The following is a 12,122-nucleotide window of genomic DNA, read 5'->3' as shown; positions in this document are numbered from 1 at the left end:
TCATTCAATACACAAGTCAAGCAGGAATAAGCTTCTCTACCGCAACAATAAATCTTCTGCTAGCATTTTAAGGTCATTCGGTCTTTAATAGTGCCGTAATGGCTCTGTTATGTGGCTGAAGCGAAATGCGTTTGGTCTTAAGAGTTTTGACCACGACTGTACGTCCAAGCTTTCATAGACAGCGCACTGACACTGCCCACGGGCAGAGGCGGCATTCTGAATTCACGTATTCCAGCTGACATGCTTAAGGAACTTAAACACTGTACCAGTAAATAGGTGTTCGGAGACGAAGTAACGAAATGAGCACAGTATTACACTTTAATTCAACAAAGCACATACACTGTAAATAAACACCAGGAACAAGGTACAGTACAACAGTCCTACAGACCACGCAGTACACACACACTTGGGGACGGTAAGAGGAAAGAGCAGTGGGAAAGGCCAACAAATTTCTTGTGTCGCAGTACCAACCCACTTGAGCTGCGCTGCAATACAACTGTCATTTTGGTTGCCGAAATTGTACAGGGTGCTCTGTACTTATCTGTCCGGTTGTACAAAATTCTCCTGCGCAAGCCACTGGTCTATGTCTGCTCCAACACAGACCACAGGGTAGCATATGATCGTCTGATGTTTTCGATAAATAATTTAACTTGCCTGGACTGCCCGGAATCGGTGAAAAACTGGAGTCGTCTGCGCGCAGATTTTTCATCGAGGCCAGCAGAATAGCCGATTTGAGAGGCTGCGACATCTGGAGAACTGCGAGGTAACCAATATCCCTGCTTGGAGGTGGGCTAGGTCTCGCAGTGCCCCTGATGACGCAGCCTGTCAAATCTGCTGCTCCGCTCGCCTAGACGAATATTCTTCGCGCAGACGACTGTAGTTTCTCGCAGATTCTGAACAATTCAGGCAAGTTCCTATGGTAAAATTATTCATTGGAGAAAGCAATCTGTGATCAGCTACCCAATGACCTGTGCTTGAGCCCAAACAGGCAAGTAGTTTGCGCAGGAGAATTTTATACAACCCAGGCAGATAAATACAGAAAACTCTCTAGATGGCTCAAAAGGAGCGCGGAACAAAAGAAAACGACAACAAAAGCAAGAATGTCTTGATACAGGTCAAGAGATGCACTATCGCACTTCCAAATGTGTCAGCCACTTCCTAGACCTCCAGGATTGCTCTGGGGTTGCTTTTGCTTAAATTGCGCCCTCTACGGAAAACCCATTTGTAAACTCAGCGAAGTTTTCGCGGGCCGAGCTTTGTTTAACGGCATTCTTTCCACATTCCAACAGAAACAATTTCCTAAGTGCCTAGTTCAGTTTGTGCGAGAATCACTTCTCAGGGCACGAGACAACGCAGGAAGAGTAAACGAAAAAAACAAAACAAATCAAACAAGCAAAAGAGAACACAAAAACAAAACGTTGGCATGTCCAAGCCGTTACAATACAACAATCCAAGAACAACCCTTAGTACGCGGAGAGACGGCGAGTATATGACTGCAGAGAAACCATATTCTTTCCAAAGGACTCTGCCACATGGAGACACTCAGAGCACAGGAGAACGTGGCTGAAAAATATGTAAAGAAAAGCAAATCCACAGGACCGGCTTGTCACAGTGTTTGCGAGAAACCAGGTCAGTAAAGGGTTCTCACGGGGAGTGCACTAACAGGGTAGAGAGTGCGCGAAGAAGCCAGCATGAAACCCTGCCATTGTTCCGGCCCGACTGGAAAGACAGCCATGGAATTAGCTTCGAGGCAATTGCGTCCTTCAGTCTAGCATATGGATCTTGATCTTGTCCACGATCTTCTCCGTCATCTCATTGGTCTCGTTGGCGCCGACGTAGCAAATGAGCGTCTTGAGCCACTGCGGCTTCCATTTAGAGCTGCTCTTCAATCGGCTGACGAATATGGGCCGCTCTGGGGCGACCTCGACCGCGGGCTGCTGCACACCCTCAGCACGTACCTGCGACAAAGGAGAGGAGGCCATGAAAAAAGAAAGGTGCGGTTATTGTCTTCGTTCCAAACCATACGACAGACAGGGCCTTCGGACTGCACAGCTTTATAAACTGGGCTTTTACGGTACGTTGTGGTATGGTATCCGTATTGGAAAATCTATATCGATTTGAATGGGTCAGCAAACAGGATTACGACGCATTTGTTTTGGTTTTACAGGTTTAACCTCCCGAAGCGCCTCAGACTATGAGGGACGCCGTAGTGGGGAGCTCCGGATAATTTCGACTGCCTGGAGTTCCTTAACGCGCACTAACGTCGCACAGTAGAGGAAAGTCACGGGTTCGATACCGCCCGCGGCGGCCGCGTTTCGATGGAGGCGAAATGCTAGAGGCCCGTGTACTGTGCGATATCAGTGCACGTTAAGAACACGAGGTGGTCGAAATTATCTGCAGGCCTCCACTACGGCGCGTCACTCACAGCCTGAGTCACTTTCGAACGTTGAACCTATAAAATCGAACCAAATGTGCCATAATCGTATTTGCTCGCCCTTTCAAACCTATACACAATTCTCAATAGGGATGGTATGGTATAGAATGCTATGCTATAGCTTAACGTCTCTAAGTTTAACGTCCCTAACATCTAATATACAATCAATCAATCAATCAATCAATCAATCAATCAATCAATCAATCAATCAATCAATCAATCAATCAATCACCTTCCTCGTGATGTTCTTGTGCCCCACCCGAGCCACGACGGGCAGGTGTCCGGTGACGTACTGAGTCAGACGCGGGTACTGCTTGATGGCCTCCGAGCCCCTCACAAGCGACCTGAGGTGCTTGGCGTGGATGATGTAGGCATCCCCCTCGCAGTACGTGGGCCAGTAGTCGTCCCGGAACAGGTACTCCGGCACGAACGACGAGCTGTTCGTGTCCCGGTTGACCAGCACCAGCTGGACCGGCACGCAGTGGAAGTACCTCTCGTTGGTCTCGTTCAGCGCCGCGATGTACTCGTGCGCGGCCAGCAGGTCCACCAGCGTGGTGTCGTTGGTGTGGATGAAGTACCTGAGGTGCGGCGCGCACTGCTCGTGCACCCAGCGGATGGCGTCGATGAAGATCTTCACGCTGTTCTGGACAATGGCCTCGTACGGGGCGATGATCACGTCGCCCTTGAGGACCTCGCGCCGAAGCGCACGCGACCTGCGCGGTTAGGGAACGCGTGCCTGAGGAGGCGTCCCTGGGCGACATCCGGTTGAGCGAACCTTGATCGGCGACGTCACTGAACTGACGCCATGGCGCACGTCGACAGACTACCGATCCGCTTCCATGCCGGCCATTTTAAAACGCCAGACAGCGATCTCTTTTTTGTCTGTCGTTTATTCCTTACGCCCCCGAGAAACGACAGGCTCATACGGGGCTGCCTCCACCGACAAACAAGCGCGAGCTTATCTTGGAATTTTAAAACAAGCGCGATTCCAACTTGGTTGCCAAAGGGAATGAGTCCTCCGTAGCTCTGGCTTACCGGATTGCTTAAAGCGCCCCCTCGAGGGCGTTAAAATTCCTCGTTGGCAACACCTGACACAGTGACACCACAAATCAAAAGCCGCTACGGTGTAAGTATCGTGTCGTTGTCTACGCTGGGCGCTGTAGGTGTAGATGTGCACGGCCATGCCAGCCCACATCAGTACCATGGTTCCTGTACCGACTACATTTTGACCCGACCTGTCCATCTGCTGTGCTTACTATGCCAATCACGAGCAGTGTGTTTTCCACTTCTGACCCCTTCTGTCCCAACTGCTCTGCTTCCTGTGCCAATCACGAGTACTGCCTTTTCTCTCTCTGACCGTTCCTCCCCCATCTGCAGTGCATTCTTTGCCAGTCCCGAGGATTGTCTTTTCTCGAGTCCCGTTGCCCTAGCCAGTTCCTTTCAGCCTCCTCCAGAACTGCCTGGTGGTCTTTGAACAGCTGAAAGATCAACTCGTAAACCAGGCATAAGATATACCGAGCACTTGATCTGCGCTCCTTAACAGACACACACACACTCTCTCTCTCTCTCGTTCTTGCCAATTTTAGCCAGCAAAAGAGCCCTACCTGACGAGGTCTACGGAGTGTCCCATGTAGAAGACGAGCTGCCAAGGCAGCACGGCGCGCACACTCGGGTGGAACATGGTCTTGCGGATAGCCTCTCGGAGACCGTGCTTGCTGGGCGACGTCCGCACGGCCACCAGCACCTCGGTGGCGCCGAGCTGGCTGCCGGCGTTTGTCTTACACAGCTGCGTTGGGAAGTGCTGCCTGAGCAGGGTGCCTGTGAAGCGATGAAGCAGCAGCCCCAGCACCACCATGGACGCGAAGCTCACCAGCACCAGGGTGGTAGGCGAGCGGCCTTGCCGCGACACCTGCACCATCAGACTGCGTAGATAAGCCGCCCGTGGGCGGAGTGCCTTAATGTTTACAGACATTGACGCAGGATTGGCAAAAATTGCCATCTTGTCAAAATTACAGGTGGAGGAACTGTAGAAGAGAAAGCTGTCAGTGGACAGCTTGACGGGTATACGATGTCGTGATTCGGCAGAGAGGTAACATAACCGCATTCATGTGTGCGTATGTATCAGCATACATATACATAAATCAGGTTTATCTGGGAGCATCATTAAATAAAATGTAAATACACTGGATATACGCAGCCAATATTATCCCAAAGCAACCGCGTACAGAAACCGGAGCCCTATAGAATGTCTTGAAGGTGATTAAAGTTGACCGGAGTATAACAATTTAAAAGTGGTGGTAGATGTGTATACAGGCGCTGTTTACTGTAGTTTGATATGTCGTAGTTGTTAGTACATAGATTTAGAACGGAAAGAAAAGAGCCTGGATCAGAGAACAGACTCGTCCAACCATAGATCAAGATGAAACGGAAAAAGGTACCCGCCGCGGTGGCTCAGTGGTTAGACGCTCGGCTACTGATCCGGAGCACTCGGGTTCGAACCCGACCGCGGTGGCCGCGTTTCGATGGAGGCGAAACGCTAAGACTCCCGGGTGCTGTGAGATGTCAGTGCACGTTAGAGATCCCCAGGTGGTCGAAATTATTCCGGATACGGCACCACTTTCTTCCTTTCTTCTTTCACTCCCTCCTTTATCCCTTCCATTACGGCGCGGTTCAGGTACCTGCAGATATGTGAGACAGATACTGCACCATTTCCTTTCCCCAAAAAGGAATTAAGTAGTTTTTATTAAAATAATACTAAAAAGGAAGGAAAAGATTTTTGCTAGCCCCGGCATCTGCCATCGATACTGAAGCACCTGAGCTGGGGCAGCGGAAATAAAGGATAGCAGGCAGAATGGATAAATGAAAGAGGTAAGGGGACAGGAAGAGAGGATAGGGGGAGAGGTAACATACACAAAATATTTACACAAAATAATAATAACAATAATAATAATAATAATAATAATAATAATAATAATAATAATAATAATAATAATAATAATAATAATAATAATAATAATAATAATAATAATAATATTAATAATAATAATAATAATAATAATAATAATAATAATAATAATAATAATAATAATTATTATTATTATTATTGGTTTTTGGGGAAAGGAAATGGCGCAGTATCTGTCTCATATATCGCGGGACACCTGAACCGCGCCGTAAGGGAAGGGATAAGGACAGGAGTGAAAGAAGAAGGAGGTGCCGTAGTGGAGGGCTCCGGAATAATTTCGACCACCTGGGGATCTTTAACGTGCACTGACATCGCACAGCACACGGGTGTCTTAGCGTTTTTCCTCCATAAAACGCAGCCGCCGCGGTCGGATTCGAACCCGGGAACACCGGATCAGTAGTCGAGCGCCCTAACCACTGAGCCACCGCGGCGAGGCCTTACACAAAAACCAATTTTCAGTCTTGGTGCTTGCAGTGCGGAGAGCTGAGAGCCAATGTCCTCAGAGGATAACAGAGCGGATTGTAAGGAAAGCGACACCTAGCGGGTGCTACAGAAGGTCATTTGGAAGCATAAGTTTGTAAGGTTTGCAGAAACGGAGTAACAATCGAAGTGTCAACAGCGCCTGAGAAACAAGGCATACACGATAATTTCTGACACATGACAAGCGCTGTCCTGTGTTCTATCCAAGTGGTTGTCCTAGTTATGCCCCTCATTCTGGTGCCTCTTGCCATCCCCTTTATGTGTGACCATCTAGCTCAAGCTGCTAGCTTAGTGGGATTGGGTTACTGCGACTGGCATTGGAGGACCCTTATTGGGGCTCTGTAGAAGCGATCATTGTCCAACACTGCACGTAACAGGCGGATGATTTTGATGATGGTGTTTACGATAAAGTAGGTTGAGTTCACTGTTGGAAAGGAAAATGAAACTTGGTTTTTCGGGAAAGGGAATGGCACAGTATCAGTTTCACATATCGGCGGACACCTGAACCGCGCCGTAAGGGAAGGAATAAAGGAGTGAGTGAAAGAAGAAAGGAAGAAAAAGGTGCAGTAGCGGAGGGCTCCGGAGTAATTTCGACCGCCTGGGGATCTTTATCGTGCACTGACATCGCACAGCACACGGGCGCCTTAGCGTTTTGCCTCCATGAAAACGCAGCCGCCGCGGTCGGGTTCGAATCCGGGAACTCCGGATCAGTAGCCGAGCGCTCTAACCACTGAGGCACCGCGGCACCCGGCCGCGGTTGGGTGCAAGCACCCAACCGTAACTCAACGCCTTGCGTTGGCTTGGACCAGTCGGACGGCTTCTAGTTGGATCTCTGGACTAGAGCTGAGTAGTAAAGCCTTTCATTGGCCTGGCGACATTATTTTGTGGCCCTCCGGAGGGGCAAGAGGGTACTCCCAAATGGTATGATTAAGGTTAGCTTTATTTTTACAGAGCTTAGAGATTTGAAAGCCTCTGAATGGGAAGTGTAACGGGTCACTGGGCCAAGAGACACCTCAATCTCGCATAAGTTGGCGGTGGCGTCCAGCTACAAATTGAGACTAGGGTCGAGGCACCCTAAATTGATGCAATTATGCATCTTTCCTTTTGTCAAAACCAGCGGAATGTTTAGACTCCGTTGATTTCGAGGAAAGGCGCATAACATTCTCCCTGGTTTAGTGGACACCTCAATCGCGCTTTTAGGTAGTACATGGCGGTGGTGTCCACCTGCAAAAAGCTGCTTGCCGCGGTTGAATAATAATAATAATAATAATAATAATAATAATAATAATTGGCTTTTGGGGGAAAGGAAATGGCGCAGTATCTGTCTCATATATCGTTGGACACCTGAACCGCGCCGTAAGGGAAGGGATAAAGGAGGGAGTGAAAGAAGAAAGGGAGAAAGAGGTGCCGTAGTGGAGGGCTCCGGAATAATTTCGACCACCTGGGGATCTTTAACGTGCACTGACATCGCACAGCACACGGGCGCCTTAGCGTTTTTCCTCCATAAAAACGCAGCCGCCGCGGTCGGGTTCGAACCCGGGAACTCCGCGGTTGGGTGCAAGCACAGTCTTAAGCGAAAAGCTTCACTACGCGGAAACTGTGCTTGCACCCAACCGCGGAAAAGCTTCACTACGCGGGTCAAGCCGAGCTTCGCGTGAGCTAAACTGCTGAATTATACGCATGCGCGAAAACGAGTGACGTCACGCGCCACGCAGGTGGTCGCTCCTCGCCGCTGCCGCAGCCGCTGCCGCAGCCGTCGCCGCCGCCGACTGCATCGCCTGACCTTTCGGCGGAGCCGCGCGCTACTGCACATGTGCGTCATGTGCATGCGCAAGGAGGCTATATAATGCGCTTGCCAGAGAATAGGCGTGCGCACTCGGCTTGGAAGGGAAGGAGAGTGCGGCTGCTGCTTGACTACGCAGAAAAGCTGAGAAACTAAATTCGTCCGATCCAGAAGTACTCGCTTGGGAGTTGGCTGCACAACAGCGAAAAAAAAAAAATAAAGCCAAAGCTAAACGTGCAGCCGAAGCGCCTGAACAACGGGAAATACGCCTTGCTAAACGACGTCGGAAAGAAGCCGAAAAGCATGTCTTGGCCGCATCTTCAGCCAGCAGCAGCCAAGCGAGTGAGGAGAGGCAGCCGCTTTCTACCACTCGGATCACCGGGCTGTCTTTATGGCTGTAGAGAAACTGCAAGACAATGTGTCCAACAGTAATAAATAAAGAAGTATAATACTGTCGCTTCTGTGTCTAGCTTGTAAACACATGCCATTGAGTAACCAAGTCTACGCCATTAGATAAACAATGTATACAATACCAGGTAAGCTACAAAGCATAACCATGGCATCAAACCAAGCAGAACTGAAGCTTTTCGCTTGTATATCCAGGCTTAACCAGGGCTAAGCCACTGCCTATTTTTTTGCAGGTGGACACCACCGCCATGTAGTACCTAAAAGCGCGATTGAGGTGTCCACTAAACCAGGGAGACAGTTATCGGCCCTTCCTCAAAATCAACGGACTCTAAACCTTCCGCTGGTTTTGCCAAAAAGATGCATAATTGCCTCAATTTGTAGCTGGACGCCACCGCCAACTTATGCGCGATTGAGGTTTATCTTGGCCCAGTGACCCAGTTACACCTCCTATTCAGAAGCTTTCAAATCTCTAAGCTCTGTAAAAATAAAGCTAAGCTTAATCATATCCTTTGAAAATTCCTTCTTGCCCCTCCGGAGGGCCACAAAAAGTCGCTAGGCCAATGGAAGGTTTTACTACTCGGCTCTAGTCCAGAGATCCAACTAGAAGCCGTCCGAGGGGCCGAAGCCGCCGCAAGGATTTACATCTTGGCCGTCGTATAGGCTGGGAGCCTAATAATAATAAAAATTGGTTTTTGGAGAAAGGAAATGGCGCAGTATCTGTCTCATATATCGTTGGACACCTGAACGGCGCCGTAAGGGAAGGGATAAAGGAGGGAGTGAAAGAAGAAAGGAAGAAAGAGGTGCCGTAGTGGAGGGCTCCGGAATAATTTCGACCACCTGGGGATCTTTAACGTGCACTGACATCGAACAGCACACGGTCGCCTTAGCGTTTTGCCTCCATAAAAACGCTTTCCGCTGGTCAATAAAAGTTTTGAAATCCAATCCAATTGAGGAAAGGAAATGGCGCAGTAATTGTCTCACATATCTTCTCGGCGGGCGGTTTAACCGAGCCGTGAGGGAAGGAAGGACGGAGGGAGTGAGAGAAAGAGGTGTCGTAGTGGACGCCTCCGGCATAATTTCGACCACCTGGGGATCTTTAACGTGTGCTACTGACACCGCACAGCACACCGCTGAGGCCCCGCGGCGAGTTTTTATTGTTATCCTGCATCCCACAAGTTTCTGCAGCGTATAGAGAGCTACGAGCGCCAGGCGACAAATTGCACGAGTGTGCTGCACTCATGCACTCTCGATAAATTGGTAAATTGGTTTCTGGGTAAAGGAAATGGCGCAGTGTCTGTCACATATCGGCGGACACCCGAATCGCGCCGTAAGGGAAGGGATAAAGGAGGGAGCGAAAGAAGAAAGGGGTGCCGTAGAGGAGGGCTCCGGAATAATTTCGACCGCCTGGGGATCTTTAACGTGCACTGACATCGCACAGCACATGCGCACCTTAGCGTTTCGCCTCCATCGAAACGCAGCCGCCGTGGTCGGGACCCAGCCAGAGTTTTAGGTAGTCGGACGACTCGCGATCCTGGCTTCCACATCGCTTCAAGAACTCGTGAGATAAATCATATCTCGGAACTCAAACAACAATGAGGACCTTCTTTACAGCGCTCATATGACATGCCCCTCGCTTCACACTGTTTAAATGCGCCAACTTATGTTTTGGACGGAAATAAGGTAACACATCTAAACGGGATCACCTGATAGTGGTGAGGCCACGGACAGGCGATCATTGCTGTGAGCTAATTGTAGATTCAGGTGAACCGATGATTTATGGTATCTAAAAGACGCCGCGAATGCGCTAGGGTGGCTTAAGGTCAGATATACGGGGCTACGGCGCATGCGCCTGGAAAACCACCTTGTCCCTGAGGACGGCCGCGTTTCGATGGAGGCGAAGAGCAAAAGGCGCCCGTTTGCTGTGCGATGCCAGTGCACGTCAAAGATCCCCAGGTGGTCGAAATTATTCCGGAGCCCTCCGCACTACTGTACCTCTTTCTTTCTTCTTTCACTCCCTCCTTTATCCCTTCCCTTATGGCGCAGTTCGGATGTCCACCGAGTTGCGACACAATTACTGCGCCATTTACTTTCCTCAAAATGTTTTCCCCCCCGAGGTATACGAGCGTCCGCCGCTTGGAACAACTGCCGGAATTTCGATGGGCTCTACGGCCAACCGCGCAAGAAGGTCGCTTGCAGGTAATAATAATAATAATAGTTGGTTTTTGGGGAATGGGAATTGCGCAGTATCTGTCTCGTATATCGGCGGACGCCTAAACCGCGCCGAAGGGAAGGGATAAAGGAGGGAGTGAAAGAAGAAAGGAAGAAAGGGGTGCCGTAATGGAGGGCTTCGGAATAATTTCGACCACTTGGGGATCTTTAACGTGCACTGACATCGCACAGCACACGGGCGCCTTAGCGTTTTGCCTCCATCGAAACGCAGCCGCCGCAGTCTGGTTCGAACCCGGGAACTCCGGATCGGTAGCCGAGCGCCCTAACCACTGAGCCACCGCGGCGGGTCGCATGCAGGTAGGTACGGCGTTCAGGCGAACAAGGTTATTGATTCTCGCTTGACAGCTATGAATTCAACGCGTAGGGCTGGCAGAACTAAGAGCAACACTATAAGAACCGGAGCCACTCACCTCATGATGCGGGATGAGTACGTTCGTTTCTTCGTCGTCTTTGTCATCTGCCTCTCGGCTCGATGGCACGTGCGGGGCGACTCTGGTAACTGGATCCCTGGCTGAAATAACGGCAGTGGTTTTTGGAAAAGGTTTACTAAGCGCACTTCCGACCGGCTGTCATCCATTTGGTTACAGGCGCGGTTTTCTAAGAATGCTAACAAAATGCCATCGGGTCCGAAGCTTTTTCAGAAAGAACGGAAAAATTTGTCTGCGGACACCTTTTGCGTTGGTGCTTCTCGAAATCGTCATTTTTTTTTCTTTGGAGAGTGAGCTGTTGACTTAATGCTTGGAAACAAAGTGCAGGGCGAATTGACGCAAATAATGCGTTTATTGCTACTATCTGCGGCACTAGACGTTCCTGTCCTCAGTCATCATCATCATCATCACCACCACCACCACCACCGTGATCAGCCCGAGCTCTTCTTTTTTCACCAAAATGCTGTCTGTTATTTAACAGTCAATATTGTTCTGTTGTTTTTATTCATTGATTTTTCAAAATTCACGATTGGTGCTACAGTTTTGTCGTCATCTTCCATGGAAACTTCTTTGTTTATTCTACTACGCCTTGGCCAATCACCCCGCGTGGGTATGTGCCATATACCTGGGGTGAAGAAGGAGAAGAAGAAGAAGAAGCCTGACTACGCCCAGTGCAGAGCAAAGGTCTCTTGCCTCCCTCTCCAATTAACCCTGTCCTGTGGCAGCTGCGGCTACCGTATCTTCGAAAACTCGTTAATCACATCCGCCCACCCAACTTTCTGCCGCCCCTTGCTACGCTTGCCTTTTCTTGGAATCCAGTACTGCTCTTAACCACCATCACTTCTCTTGCCTTCCCATAATGTGCCCTGCCCGAGCCCATTTCTTCCTCTTAATTTCGACGTCCCACTTGCTACCCATACTAAAGGACTCGTAAGAGGCAGTGGGACCCAGCAGTACCACTTATGCTGCGTGGCGGCCTATCTGAAGGTTTCAATGGCTTCTTTAAAAGTGGTTTCAGCCGTATCCACTTGATGAGGTGGTGGTTTTGTCGTTTGCCTCACAAAATGCATATACCCACAAGGGGGATTGGCCACAACCAGGCAGTAACTACTTGCATTGCAAATTGCATGCGGCAAACATAGGATGACTTTAAAAATTGGGCAACTCAGTTTCCGTGACAGAGGTGTATGCGGGTGGTTAGGGGTCCAGCAAGCTTAAATTTAGGCAAGGGAGTTAGTACAAGAAAGAAGGAGGAAAAAAACATGGAATAGCAAAAATGAAGTAATAATAATAATAATAATAATAATAATAATAATAATAATAATAATAATAATAATAATAATAATAATAATAATAATAATAATAATTGGTTTTTGGGGAAGGAAATGGCGCAGTATC

At 49.2% G+C, this 12,122-nt stretch overlaps 1 protein-coding gene across 1 annotated transcript; it reads right to left on the bottom strand.

Moving 5' to 3' along the window:
* Positions 1–359: 359 nt before the first annotated feature.
* Positions 360–10,769, bottom strand: LOC144100850 (uncharacterized). Its single transcript, XM_077633738.1, has 4 exons — positions 10,707–10,769; positions 4,039–4,356; positions 2,667–3,147; positions 360–1,958 (listed from the first exon to the last, which is right to left on the bottom strand). Exons 1-4 carry the CDS (start codon positions 10,751–10,753, stop codon positions 1,764–1,766), a joined length of 1,041 nt encoding a protein of 346 aa, XP_077489864.1. The 5' UTR covers positions 10,754–10,769; the 3' UTR covers positions 360–1,763.
* Between the last annotated feature and the right edge of the window lie 1,353 nt (positions 10,770–12,122).

This window comes from Amblyomma americanum, chromosome 8 (assembly GCF_052857255.1).
Source record: "Amblyomma americanum isolate KBUSLIRL-KWMA chromosome 8, ASM5285725v1, whole genome shotgun sequence".
NCBI classification, from domain to species: domain Eukaryota; kingdom Metazoa; phylum Arthropoda; class Arachnida; order Ixodida; family Ixodidae; genus Amblyomma; species Amblyomma americanum.
Note: the sequence above shows the minus strand (reverse complement) of the source record. Positions and strands in the feature narration are given on the sequence as shown.